Source organism: Astatotilapia calliptera, chromosome 12 (assembly GCF_900246225.1).
Source record: "Astatotilapia calliptera chromosome 12, fAstCal1.2, whole genome shotgun sequence".
Lineage (NCBI taxonomy): Eukaryota > Metazoa > Chordata > Actinopteri > Cichliformes > Cichlidae > Astatotilapia > Astatotilapia calliptera.
In genome coordinates this window covers 5,179,230-5,191,457 of record NC_039313.1, presented here as the reverse complement: position 1 = coordinate 5,191,457, position 12,228 = coordinate 5,179,230, and the positions used below count along the sequence as shown (strand labels likewise).

Sequence of the window (12,228 nt, the reverse complement as noted above, 5' to 3'; positions counted from 1 at the left end):
TTTATTTCTCTCCGATATCCGATCCAGTAATTTACGTCAGTATCGGACCGATACGATACGTAATATTGGATCGGTCCATCTCTAATAAATGCAATCCATTAATCCATTAATATATCTGCTACCATACTTTAGATATAAAGTATGGTAGCAGTTTGAACTTCTGAAGAGGTCAAAAACAAAAATCTGACTCATTCAGAAACAACTAAAATGCCAAACTTGAAATGGTAACAGTAATTGTGTTATTTTATCATTAATTTATTTTAAACAATTTCAACTCTTTATATATCTAAACACAGAAAAAAAAGAGTTCTACTTAAACAGAAATACAAGAAAGAAATTAACTGAATTGAATCTTTATTGAAATCCATCCAAATCTGTGATTTGAGGGCAGAACTTTTAAATCACTCACCTCATCCAACTTAGTCTGCTGGCAGGGAAACGAGAAGGTGAAGCCCAGAGGAAGCTTTTTGTCCTTCATGCCCATCTTGTCCAGATAGTTAGCCAGACAAGCAGCTATGTGGTCAAAAAACTACAAGAGAAGAAAGGTCAATTTTCTTATTAACTGCAAGATAAAAAATTGCATCTTTAATTTTCCATACATGTGTGCATTGTTCATCCAACTAGCAATGCTGCTGGTGTAACGAACCATGTGATACATTATTACGAGTCCTGAAGCCGTTTAAATCCTACTAACATCACTATACATCACTTCATCACATCTTTGCTATGGCAATTGTAAACAACATCTCAACTCAGGCATGCAATAAAGAAAGCTTTCAAAGGACTTTACAGTTCAACACCTTGAATTAAGTAGCTTGTAGAAGCACAAGTAGGAGCAATAAGCTGAAGTAATAGTTTCCTGTGTGACTTTATCAACATTTTTGTGGAGGAATTTCGTCCCACTCTACTTTACATTGGCATTCCTTTATGCACAGCTCAAGACTACAGTTTGGTCCAATTCAAAACCTTGACTCTTTTTCAGGCATTTTGTTGGAAATTTCCAGCTGTTTGTGGGATCATTGTCCTGCTGCAAGTTTCAGCCGAGCTTTAGCTGTCAGACAGATGGCCTCACTTTTGACTCTTGAATACTTTGGTATACGGAGGAGTTCATGGCTAACTCAATGACTGGAAAGTGCCCAGGTCCTGTTGCTGCAAAACAAGCCCACATCAAGCCCAATGCTTGACGGTGGTATAATGGTGTTATTGCTGATGTGTCTGGTTTTTGCCAAACGTGGCACTGTGTATTATGGCAGAACTTCTCCTTTTTTGTTTTCATCGGACCAAAGGACATTGCTACGCATTTACAAATACCTGCATGGAAAAGTTCTTAATCTGCACAAAAAATGGCTTAACACGCAAAACCACTGTGAGATTTTGACAAGTGAGCAACATCCAATTTTGCTCTTGCAACCATGTTAAACTCATTCTAATACAACAGCTTTGTGTTTGTTGCCTGCAGTCTGCATCATTTTAAAGACTTTTGTTCAAATTTCCTAAAGAAAAACACATCCATTCATTTGTTTGTACACATAGTTAGAGGCACTTTTAAATTTAATCATAAAGTACAAACAAATCCAGGTACAAGTATATTTATAAACACCAGGTTTATTTATGATTTATCTACAGTTTTGTGCGAACACACATGAGTAAATATGTTTTATTGCTCCATGTTTGTTTTAAACAGAAGAGCTTTTCTACTGATAATCTTTCCAAAGAAGTCATACTTGTTCAGTCTTTTTCTAACTGTACTGACACAAACTTTAACATTTAACATGCTAAATGAGCCCTGCAGAGTCTGGCATGTAGCTCTTAATAAACAGTGGCATGAATCTGCTAGGAAACCCACTCCTGGGAAGATTGTGGCCCTGTGTTAACACACACCTGGTTCCTCCACAGCAGAAAATTCTCAAAACTTCTGCTTTTATGGAGAAACAATTAAATAAGCACATTTGATTGGTTTGCAGTAATGCTCTCCTTTAATGCTCAGTAGTATGATGTTAAATGCAAAGCAAAATTACACAACATTAAAATAAAACGCGAGGATTTTTTTGTCACTCTAAAACAAACAAAGGATAATTATACATGCCTAACTGTTATTGCAATATTATTAAAATTTATAAACCAAGCATTTGATCTCTTTCATGCACTGAGTTCAGTTCAACAGTCTTAAAAGAGCGACACTGAGGTTGTTAATTAGTGTGTTGTTTTGGTTTTCATGTTGAGCTACATCAGTGGTTCCCAAACTTTTTTGCTAGGCACCCCTTTGTTTTACAAGAAAAAATGGCTTTGGCTTAGAATGAAGTTGGTTTGGAAACATATTCAGCTATGCTTGATCTCCTGCTTTGCGTTTGTGTAGGCGCCCCGTGCTAGCACTGTCCAAGCGTTGTTTTTGTTTTTTTCTGCTGTGGCAAATGGGTGCAAGCCTTTGACCACAAACTTACTGCTCGGTGACATTCGTCTATCCTGGCCTGAAAGGAGACGCTACCGGTAGACTGCAGTGAGAACTGCCAGCATCTGAGCCAGCCAGACTCTGTCTGTCTCTCTCATCATGGTCACCTAAATGCACAGTAATGGCAGGTTTTGTAATAAGGCAGATCGCGCTAACATAATATGCACTGTTAGTTGATTATTTACCTGCCGCATTAACGGGAGAGGACGTGCAAACGTTACCGCTACTGTTGGGTTGAGATTCACGAGTCAAGCGGAATTAAAAACACGACATTCATTTAAGGTCATCGCGTGTTTTGTGAGCAAATGCTTTTGCATATTCGTAGTGTTTCCTCCCTTAAATGAAATATCTACTTTGCAAGTATTGCAAGTTGCCCTGTTGTCAGCCGTTCTCGTAAAGTATAATCAAACTTTTGAGCGTTAGGCGCCGCGTTTCCTGCCAGGTAAATGACGCTCCGCAACGTGGTGACGTCATCCGGGGCGACTGGAATCGATAAGTGAATCATTTGCAAAAATGGCAAACAATTCCAAGGAATTGAAACAGTGGGAACCAGTTCTCAACAAGAACCAGTTTTCAATACCCATCCCTAGTGGTGATATACAGTGGGGCAAAAAAGTATTTAGTCATTTTAAGTGGGGGAACTTGCAAAAGTATTCGGCCCCCTTGAACTTTCCCACATTTTGTCACATTACAGCCACAAACATGAATTAATCTTATTGGAATTCCACGTGACAGACCAACACAAAGTGGTGCACACGTGAGAAGTGGAACGAAAATCATACATTATTCCAAACATTTTTTACAAATAAATAACTGCAAAGTGGGGTGTGCGTAATTATTCAGCCCCCTGAGTCAATACTTTGTAGAACCACCTTTTGCTGCAATTACAGCTGCCAGTCTTTTATGTCTCTACCAGCTTTGCACATCTAGAGACTGAAATTCTTGCCCATTCTTCTTTGCAAACAGCTCCAGCTCAGTCAGATTAGCTGGACAGCGTTTGTGAACAGCAGTTTTCAGATCTTGCCACAGATTCTCGATTGGATTTAGATCTGGACTTTGACTGGGCCATTCTAACACATGGATGTGTTTTGTTTTAAACCGTTCCATTGTTGCCCTGGCTTTATGTTTAGTGTCGTTGTAAAAAATGTTTGGAATCATGTATGATTTTCGTTCCACTTCTCACGTGTGCACTACTTTGTGTTGGTCTGTCACGTGGAATTCCAATAAGATTAATTCATGTTTGTGGCTGTAATGTGACAAAATGTGGGAATGTTCAAGGGGGCCGAATACTTTTGCAAGCCACTGTAACTGATCATCAGCAAGTGTGAGCCTGTCTATAAAAGCAGAGGTTTTCAGTAGCTTGCTGTCCATTAGTTTGGGAAGGGTTGGAAGGGCATTTCCAAACAATGTGAACTCCTTTTTCTTTCTACAGTGAAAAAGATTATTCACATGGGAAAAACATTCAAGGCAGCTGCCACGCTTCCCAGGGAACATCATAGTAAATTTAATGCTCAGTTTCCCTCAGACAAAACACAAAACATTTTAGAATCTACAGACCTCAGGTGAGCATGTTCAATGTTAAAGGTCATGACAGCACTATTCGAAAAAGACTGAACAAATATGGCTTGCTTGGAAAGGTTGCCAGGAGAAACATCTCTCTGAAAAGAACATGTGAGCAAACATTAATTTGGCAGAGTTGCAAAGTCAAGGCCATTGCATCAACCATGAACTCCTCTGTATCCAAAAGTTTTCTAAAGTCAACTATAAGGTCATCTGTTAACTACTAGAGCTTGGTCACGGTTGGGTTCTGCAACAGAACAGTGATCCCAAACACAGCAGCATGTCTACAAGAGAACAGCTGAAAGAGAAAAGAATCAAGGTGTCCCAGTCAAAGTCCAGTCCTCAACCTTAAGAGAGCGGTTAAGAAATGAACGCCTGCAAAGAGTGGGCCTAAATTCCTCCACAATAATTTGAGAGACTGAAAAGTATTATTTTAAGTTATTAATTGGTGGTCCTATAAGTTACTGAATGATGCAGAGTGTGTAGTTTTGCACATGCTGCTTCTGCATTTTGGCTTTGAGCATAAATAATGACACAGTATAAAATCTCATGTGTAATTGTTCATCTGAGGTTGTATTTACCTCATTCTAGCACACTGTAGGGATCAGAGTTTATTTCATTAGAACTAAAAGACAGTCTTTTCTTTTTGCCTGTATAGATGTACTTCAAATAAACTAATGATAATTTAATTGTCATTTTTGGGTTGATGAGGCCAATTTCTCCTGTCAATGTGCGTGCTTCGTTCTTCGTACATGGCTCGTAAACCTCAGCGATAGCAAAGCACACGGTAAAAGAAAAAACATAAATTAGCCTTCCATAATGTGGAACGCGTCTTACCTCAGACCCGCTGCCTCTCATGATGTGTTCAGGAATGTCGTAAATCTGACTTTCCATCTCCACTTTTTGCTCGCCATTACCCATGACTTTGACCAGAAGCACTCGGAAGTTTGATCCACCAAGGTCGAGGGCCAGGAATTGTCCTTGTTCTTTTCAACAAAAGAATAAACCCAGAGTTACATACAGCACAACACTCACAATATTATATTTTTATTTTATTTTATTTATTATATATATATATATATATATATATATATATATATATATATATATATATATATATATATATATACACACATACACACACACACACACATATATATACACATACATACATATTCTATACACACACACACACATACATACACACAGGTGGCTGCCAGTGTTACTCCTCACTCCTCACCCTTGTAGTAGATACTCTCATGGTAAAGAGGATATATAGGATAAATTTGAACATGTTATGTGTGAATGAATTATCTAAATAGTTTTTGGTTTGAGATGAGAACATCTTGCCTCAAGACAAAATCCACTTTTTTCAAGGAACACATTTTCACTGGACACGTCATTTACACCAACTCTTTACAGTCTCATATGAACAGTAGAGCAGGGCAATATAACCAAAAGTATTTATCACGATATACATTTGAAAATTTGCGATAACGATATAACTGACGATATAATTGACAATAGACAAAATACTTTACAACTCCACAACTTTATTAGTGCAAAAAACCCCATCAATGTATTTTCACTTAAACAAGCAGCTGTTTTTTTATGTGCATTAAAGTTATATAAAAATTTAACAGTGCAAATTTCTTGCTGACAGTTTAACCAAAAGGCATTTCCAGTGGAAACTGGCCGACATATCCTCAGCATAACCATGTATAATATCCACAAAACTTAAAAAGAGGTTATACACACACAATACGGTAACATTATGTTGAAGCACAGTACGCATCACTCCGCGAGGCTCCTGCCTACGATAGCCGTAATGCTCCAACAACCCATCAAGCGGTGCGGCTTCATAGCTTAGCAAAGTCGTACTAAAACATTTGACAGATTTTCGAGCGCCGTGTACATAAAATAGTTTCGAGGTCAGTAAACACAACCAGAATTCATACATAAGGCACACGGGATTATAAGGCACTCTGTTGATTTTCAGAAAAATCAAAGGATTGATTTTAAGTGTGCCGTATTTTCCAAAAAACACGGTAATAACGACGGCCCGCTAGCATGCGCTACCAAAAATAGTGCTTTGTTGTGTATTTGACGGACGAAAGCTAAACCAGTTCCACACCACTGAAGTTGCAGCATTTTCACAAACCAATTCTGGTTCATCCGTTTCATTCAACGATCCACTTTTGCCTTCTCATTCTGTGTCGCCGCCATGTGCGTATGTAAACAAAGGCACTGCGCATGCGCGTTTTACCCATATTCTATCCCGATATTTCATTTTCCTCTCGTTGCCCAAAATTACACCGGTATTACCGTGAATGGTATGATATAGCCCAGCCTTAATGAACATTATCCTGTACGTGAAACGGGTATTACCTGTTCCGTCAGGAGTGGAGCGCACAAATGTGGGCAGCATCTTGACAGCAGCGGTGGGGTTGGTGTCTCTACACAGGCCTTTGTCCATCTCTCGACGAAATCGTAGTGACACGTCCATCAAAGTCTTATCTGACAGCTGGAGGTTGTGAAGGTATTTGTCCACCTAGATAAATAAATAAGTAATTAATTAACAAAGTTAGTATTTCCTAAGTACTAGATTAGTCTGCATCAGAAAATATAACATGCATTACAGTCGTCCTTGGCAGGGTTCAAAAGGATAATTGCTTAATAGCATGTAGCTTCCTTTCAAGTGTTGAAAAAAAACCCAAAAAAAAAAAACCCCCCAAAAAAACCACACAAACTCAAATAGAAACACAGAGTAAACAGCATCATCATGTTAAAGTTAAAAATAAATGCCATATGACTTCTTCTAGTTTCCCCAACTGGTAACTGAAGACGTTGACATTGTGTAGCTTGATATTTAAAACTCCCAACACAAGGTGTGCTCCAGCTGCTTCAATACGTGACTGTTAGACTCTTTGTTCTTCACTTCTATACATTTTGTATAGAAGATGTTACTTTTTGCACCAAACTTGTGTCCATACTGTGGTATCCTACACCTGAGGGCATGGAAGTGAGCCAGACCAGTGAAAGGCCCCTTCTGTCAGTGTGTAGTTTAACTTTACACTCACTTAATCCATGAGATGGGAAAATATAAGAAAAAGAAGTGTAATTTCAACATGTCTCAGTTTCTCTACGTGATTAAGTACTGCTGCTGCATTAAATGAAAGAAATCTGTCACCAGAACTAATACTGGGCTTAAAGTGGAAGAAATTTGCCCACACTGTCCTGTAGTTATAATGCAGAATGTTTTTGTTAATTCACATAAAATGTCCTGTTGTATTCATTTATTTTACTGTGGACATATTAAAAAAAAAAAAGACTTCTAAAAGAACTGGAACTTTCCTGTCATTTAACAGTTTCTACTATTACTTTATTACTTCCGTGTAGCATGAATGTCCACGGGGGAGGTCTTTATGGGTGGGACAAACAGTGAAAATTATGAGAACAGCTAAAAGTCCAAAATCCTTCAAATTTTCCAAAACCATCTAGTGGGCCGCACTGGAGTCTTTACCAGGCCAATTCTGCCCCCCAGGTCTTATGTTTGACACCCCGCCTAAGACGTCCCAACAAAGAAAGAAATTAAAATTATTCTGAAAATCCTTACAAGATTTTGTAGGCAAACTTAACAGTCTGGAGCAAGGCTAAAGCAAGAAGGTAACAAAAAATTTCACGTATTGTTCAAGATTTGAGAGAAAAAACAGCTATAACAGAAATTAATGAAAATAAGCCCATTTCAACAACTCAACTCTGGTACTAGGTCACCGTGGTCCTCGGGTTGGACCGTGTATCTAGGGAACACAATGGATTGAATGTTGTAGTCCTTGTACATCAGTACTATGAAAGTGGAAATTACACTTTCTGAAAGGAAGAGACTAAGATTCGGCAGGAAAATAGGCTGATACCACACACACACACACACACACACACACACACACACACACACACAGTGATATTACATAAGTACATAGTACATAAAAATACACCTGCAGATTCTTCACATGGCTTATATAACGCGTCTCTGTTCCAGTGAGTTAAAAGAGCAAATTTCTCAATGAATATGGCATTTTCTCTTATTAATAAAGTATAATGCATGTACTGCATGTAACCCAGATCTCTCCAATACCTAATTTAAAAAAAAAAAAAAAAAAAAAAAAAAGGACACTTTTGTTAAAAATAGATTTTCTTTTTTCAGTGCGAGGGTCTTTCTCAGTATTATCCATCTCCTCTCGGACTCTTCAGGCCCACAGGTATTAGTTTTGCTGGAGCGTGGAAACAGCTTTTGATAGAGTAAAATGGAGATATTTATTCTATACTTTGAAGGGATTTGACAAGGGGCGAAACATTATCCAAAGCTCCAGTCTCTATTCCAACCTGTTCAGCGTTGGTAGAGGCAGAGGTACCCTCTTTGACCGCTTATTTGCAATTGCTATTGAGAGTATTTCATTAGCCTTTCACTAACCTTAACTCTCTTTATTGACCTCAAGAGAGGATCAATAGCAGGTGTAATTCAGAGCTTTCCCATGTCTGGGGTGTTGCCTCAGGAAGGGCAGCTGGTGCAAAAATCTGCCAGATCAAATACGTGGAGCTGCCTGCTGTGGCGACCCCTTGTGAATGAGGGAGCTGTATGAACTGTTGACACTGACTGGATTAGGACCCAGGAGGAGCGCTATCATCTTGATAGATGCAAGAATCTTTATCTTATCAACCATTTTCTCTGTCAACTTTAATTTTCTCTCCAACTGCTACACCACAGGAAGACTACACTATTAGAATAATAAAATCGACGCTTCTTTAAACTCCTCAATACGCGCAAATTATCTTGAAAATTGTCTTTACTTACTTTGAAAGTGAAAAAAGGCATATGTGTTAGGTTAACCAGTGATTCTAAACTGGCAGTAGGGATGAATGTGAGCGTGAATGGCTGTTTATGGCGCCCTGCAGCAGCAACTTGCTCATTGGGAGTCCTGCTATCCTACTACCTCCCCTTTGACAGCTGGGCCGGGCTACAGCAGCATTTAACCTCTTGTAGACAGCGCTTCCTATCCTTCTCAAGAGGAGAGCTACACATCTCATACGAGTCACGAGCTATCAGGACTCATTATCTGCTCCTAGAACAGTTCTGAACCATGATCGTGACTGTCCCGTCCTCCACAATATAACTGTATGTGTTCTTCACAGGCGCCTTGTACCGTTTTCTTTTGTGGAAAGTGACAGACTATGCTAAGCTTATGCTTCAGAAGAAAAAACAAACAAACAAACAAACAAACAAAAAAAACAACACACTGTACAGTATGTTACCAAAGCCTGAAATTACACACACACACACACACACACACACACACACACACACACACACACACACACACACACACACACACACACACACACACACACCAGCTGGACACTATAGGGGGCTACTACAAAGCTTTATTGTAAGTTTCTTGCTATAATTTCTAAAAGCAGGTTTTTACTTTGTTATTAAGGGATTATTAAGTCTAAAGGGATGGGAATTTATACTTCATTCATTCATTTAAAATTTAATTTAGAAAGAGAAGAGGTCTGATTCTTTAAATGTTCCCCTCAGCAGGAGTATCTGACAGACCAATTCACGTTTTGTAATTATAAGCTGAGTGTGAGTAAACAGCCTCACAGCAAGAGAAGCTGTTAAAGGTTTCGTAGATGAATGGTAGCGTCAATGAACAAGCAAAATCATCAATTCATACAATTCCCCGTTTAAATGACAGCAATGACTGGAGTGCAACAATAGGAGAAAAAAGCAAAACAACAGAACAAAAGGCCAAATGAGTTCCATTCAGCCATTAATCAAAAAGAATCCGCTCAAAAGGTCCAAGGGTAATACTGCTGTAATTTCGTTTTGGCTATTTTGACAAATTGCATAAGATTACCACCAGAAACACTGAATAAGAAGTCAAACCGTAGGTAATGAAATGAAAAAGCAATGAAAAGATTGTTCAAAATGGAATACAAAAGGAATTACACTGTCTGAAATGGCAGTAAATTCAAGTTTTATTACGCTATTATTTAATAGTAATTATCAGGCATGTGCATTTTCACCCATACAGTTTAACTTGCTTACATAAGCTGATCACTAAGCACCCATCTTAGTGATCAGCTAAGATGATCACTAAGATGGATAGAGCCTTCTAGAGCCTTCTTTCTAGGCTAGCCTAGAAAGAAGGCTCTATCATGTAAATGTTACAGTCCTGTGACTTGCAGGCTTTTAATTTGAAGCAGTCACAGGAAGTGTTTGTACTAGGGTTGCTAATCATCCCTGTGTTTTCACGAATGATGACGTGTGTTTTAACTGTGAGCCTCTGGGCATCGTGAAAAGGACAAGTTGTGCAGAAGACTGTAGCTATCTGCCTGATCTCAGTCAAGACAGATTTTCCCATCTCTACCGTGTTAACAGCATAACACAGTCCCTTCACCAAAGCATGTCACTAACTTATCAAACAGAATGTGTTCGAATTAAGGGGCTGGCCTTGAAGCCTGTGTCAATAATGATAAAAACAAAAATTCCTGCAATGAATTTTCTTTTACAAATTTAAATATTTTTGAAAATATTATGTATAATGACAATATAATAATACTGTAAACTTGTATTGTATGGTGTCATGTCATTAAGTAACCTGTCCCAAGCCTGAATAAATAGAAGGGTTGCATCAGGAAGGATCGCAGCATAAAAACTGCACCAAATCAAACTTCTGCACACATCCGCTGTGACAATCCCTTGGGAAAGCTGTAAATACCACGTCATTAAGTAACCTTCCTATTGTGGATGATTTTATTTTCCCATTAATCCATTTTCTTACACTTATCCAAATCAGGTTTGCAGGGGGCTGGAGCCAAGCCGAGGTATCTTGTTGCAGAATCCAAGCAACAAGGCTCCAGTCAGATGGGGGGCTCAGACCCAGGGTGTTCTTGCTGTGGTGCAACAGTGCTAATCGCTTTTCCACTGTGTCACCCTGGGTTTGTTTTATTGTTATTAAGTGTTTTCTTTTGTTTTGGGCACACTGCAAATTTCTTAAATAAAATCTGGAGCTTTCTGCAGCAATGATGGCTTTTTCCTGTTATAAATGAACCATCAAGAACATAAAATTCAAGTCGTAGCAGTTAAAACCCAGGTTTATTGATGATATGGGACGGTGCTATAAGTATATCCCCACTGAGCTTAATGGGACACAAATGACAGGAACTACTAAAGTTTTTAACATTACTGTGCTTTTACTTCCCTGAACAAGTTTTCCACACTTTACCGTTTCTTCCAAGAAAAGGGCGTTAACGATTTCCCCATACAGAGAGTAAGAAAGGGACACACACACACACACACACACTGCATTGACGAAACCTGATATGACATTACCTTCTCTATAGAGTGCGTAATAAGCTTTATTGAATCCTGTTACCCAATGCATTGCTCATACCTCCTCTAGTGTGAGCAATGAAGTGGGGTTAATTAAGTTAACGGCAGATTTTTTGGCCAAAGAGGAAGAAGTAATAACACGCAAACAATACATGCTAACAGCCTAGCGACCTGTTTGACCCCGGTTTCACGTCCTCCCTGAGACGTATCAAGTTCAAATGTCACGTCACCATACTGGAGATAGCTACCAAAACATAACTAGCGGAGTGTTGAACGCCAGTACTCACTTTATCTGCTTGGTCATCGTGGAGTTCCGTGCTGTAATTAGCCAGAGGGTTCGAGGTTGACATCTTTAGTCAGGGATGTGTGGCGAATTTACGTCCTTCCCGTCCTCCTACTCTACAGACTTACAGAGAAATTAAATACAAACACAGCTCCCTTAAATAACAAACACACAACAGTGATAACTTGTCTTAAATTCGTAAGTTAAACTCGTCTTTAAAAACAGAGTTGTGCAAAAAAAAAAAGTCTAGTGAAACTTCCAGCTTCCTGGACCTGGTAGTGTGGTGACGTCAGAGAGAAAGAAGGGCGCCGATTGGCTGCAGAGATGTCGCGGTGATATCACTTTTCTCCAAAAAATTACAGAACAACAGTGCTGAGGTACTACAAAATTTGGTATCGAAGTGATACAAAGTGAATACAGGGCCAGTATTAAAGATACCAATATCAATACTGATACTGTTACTTTTAAGACAGCCGATATTGGGTAGGGCAGTGTGTTATGATGAATCATCATCAGTTTCCAAATTCATAACAGAATTTA

At 38.8% G+C, this 12,228-nt stretch overlaps 1 protein-coding gene across 2 annotated transcripts in view; it reads right to left on the bottom strand.

Moving 5' to 3' along the window:
- hk2 (hexokinase 2) overlaps positions 1–12,015 on the bottom strand; it is a 44,436-nt gene extending 32,421 nt beyond the window's left edge. The window contains exons 1-4 of one of the 2 annotated variants that reach the window (XM_026186935.1): positions 11,693–12,015; positions 6,398–6,560; positions 4,847–4,995; positions 410–529 (exon numbers count right to left, since the gene is read on the bottom strand). In XM_026186935.1, the coding sequence (XP_026042720.1) occupies positions 410–529; positions 4,847–4,995; positions 6,398–6,560; positions 11,693–11,755 (495 nt within the window). In that variant the 5' untranslated portion in view covers positions 11,756–12,015. The remainder of the gene's footprint in view (positions 1–409; positions 530–4,846; positions 4,996–6,397; positions 6,561–11,692) is intronic. The other variant, XM_026186934.1, reaches the window with a different exon arrangement.
- Between the last annotated feature and the right edge of the window lie 213 nt (positions 12,016–12,228).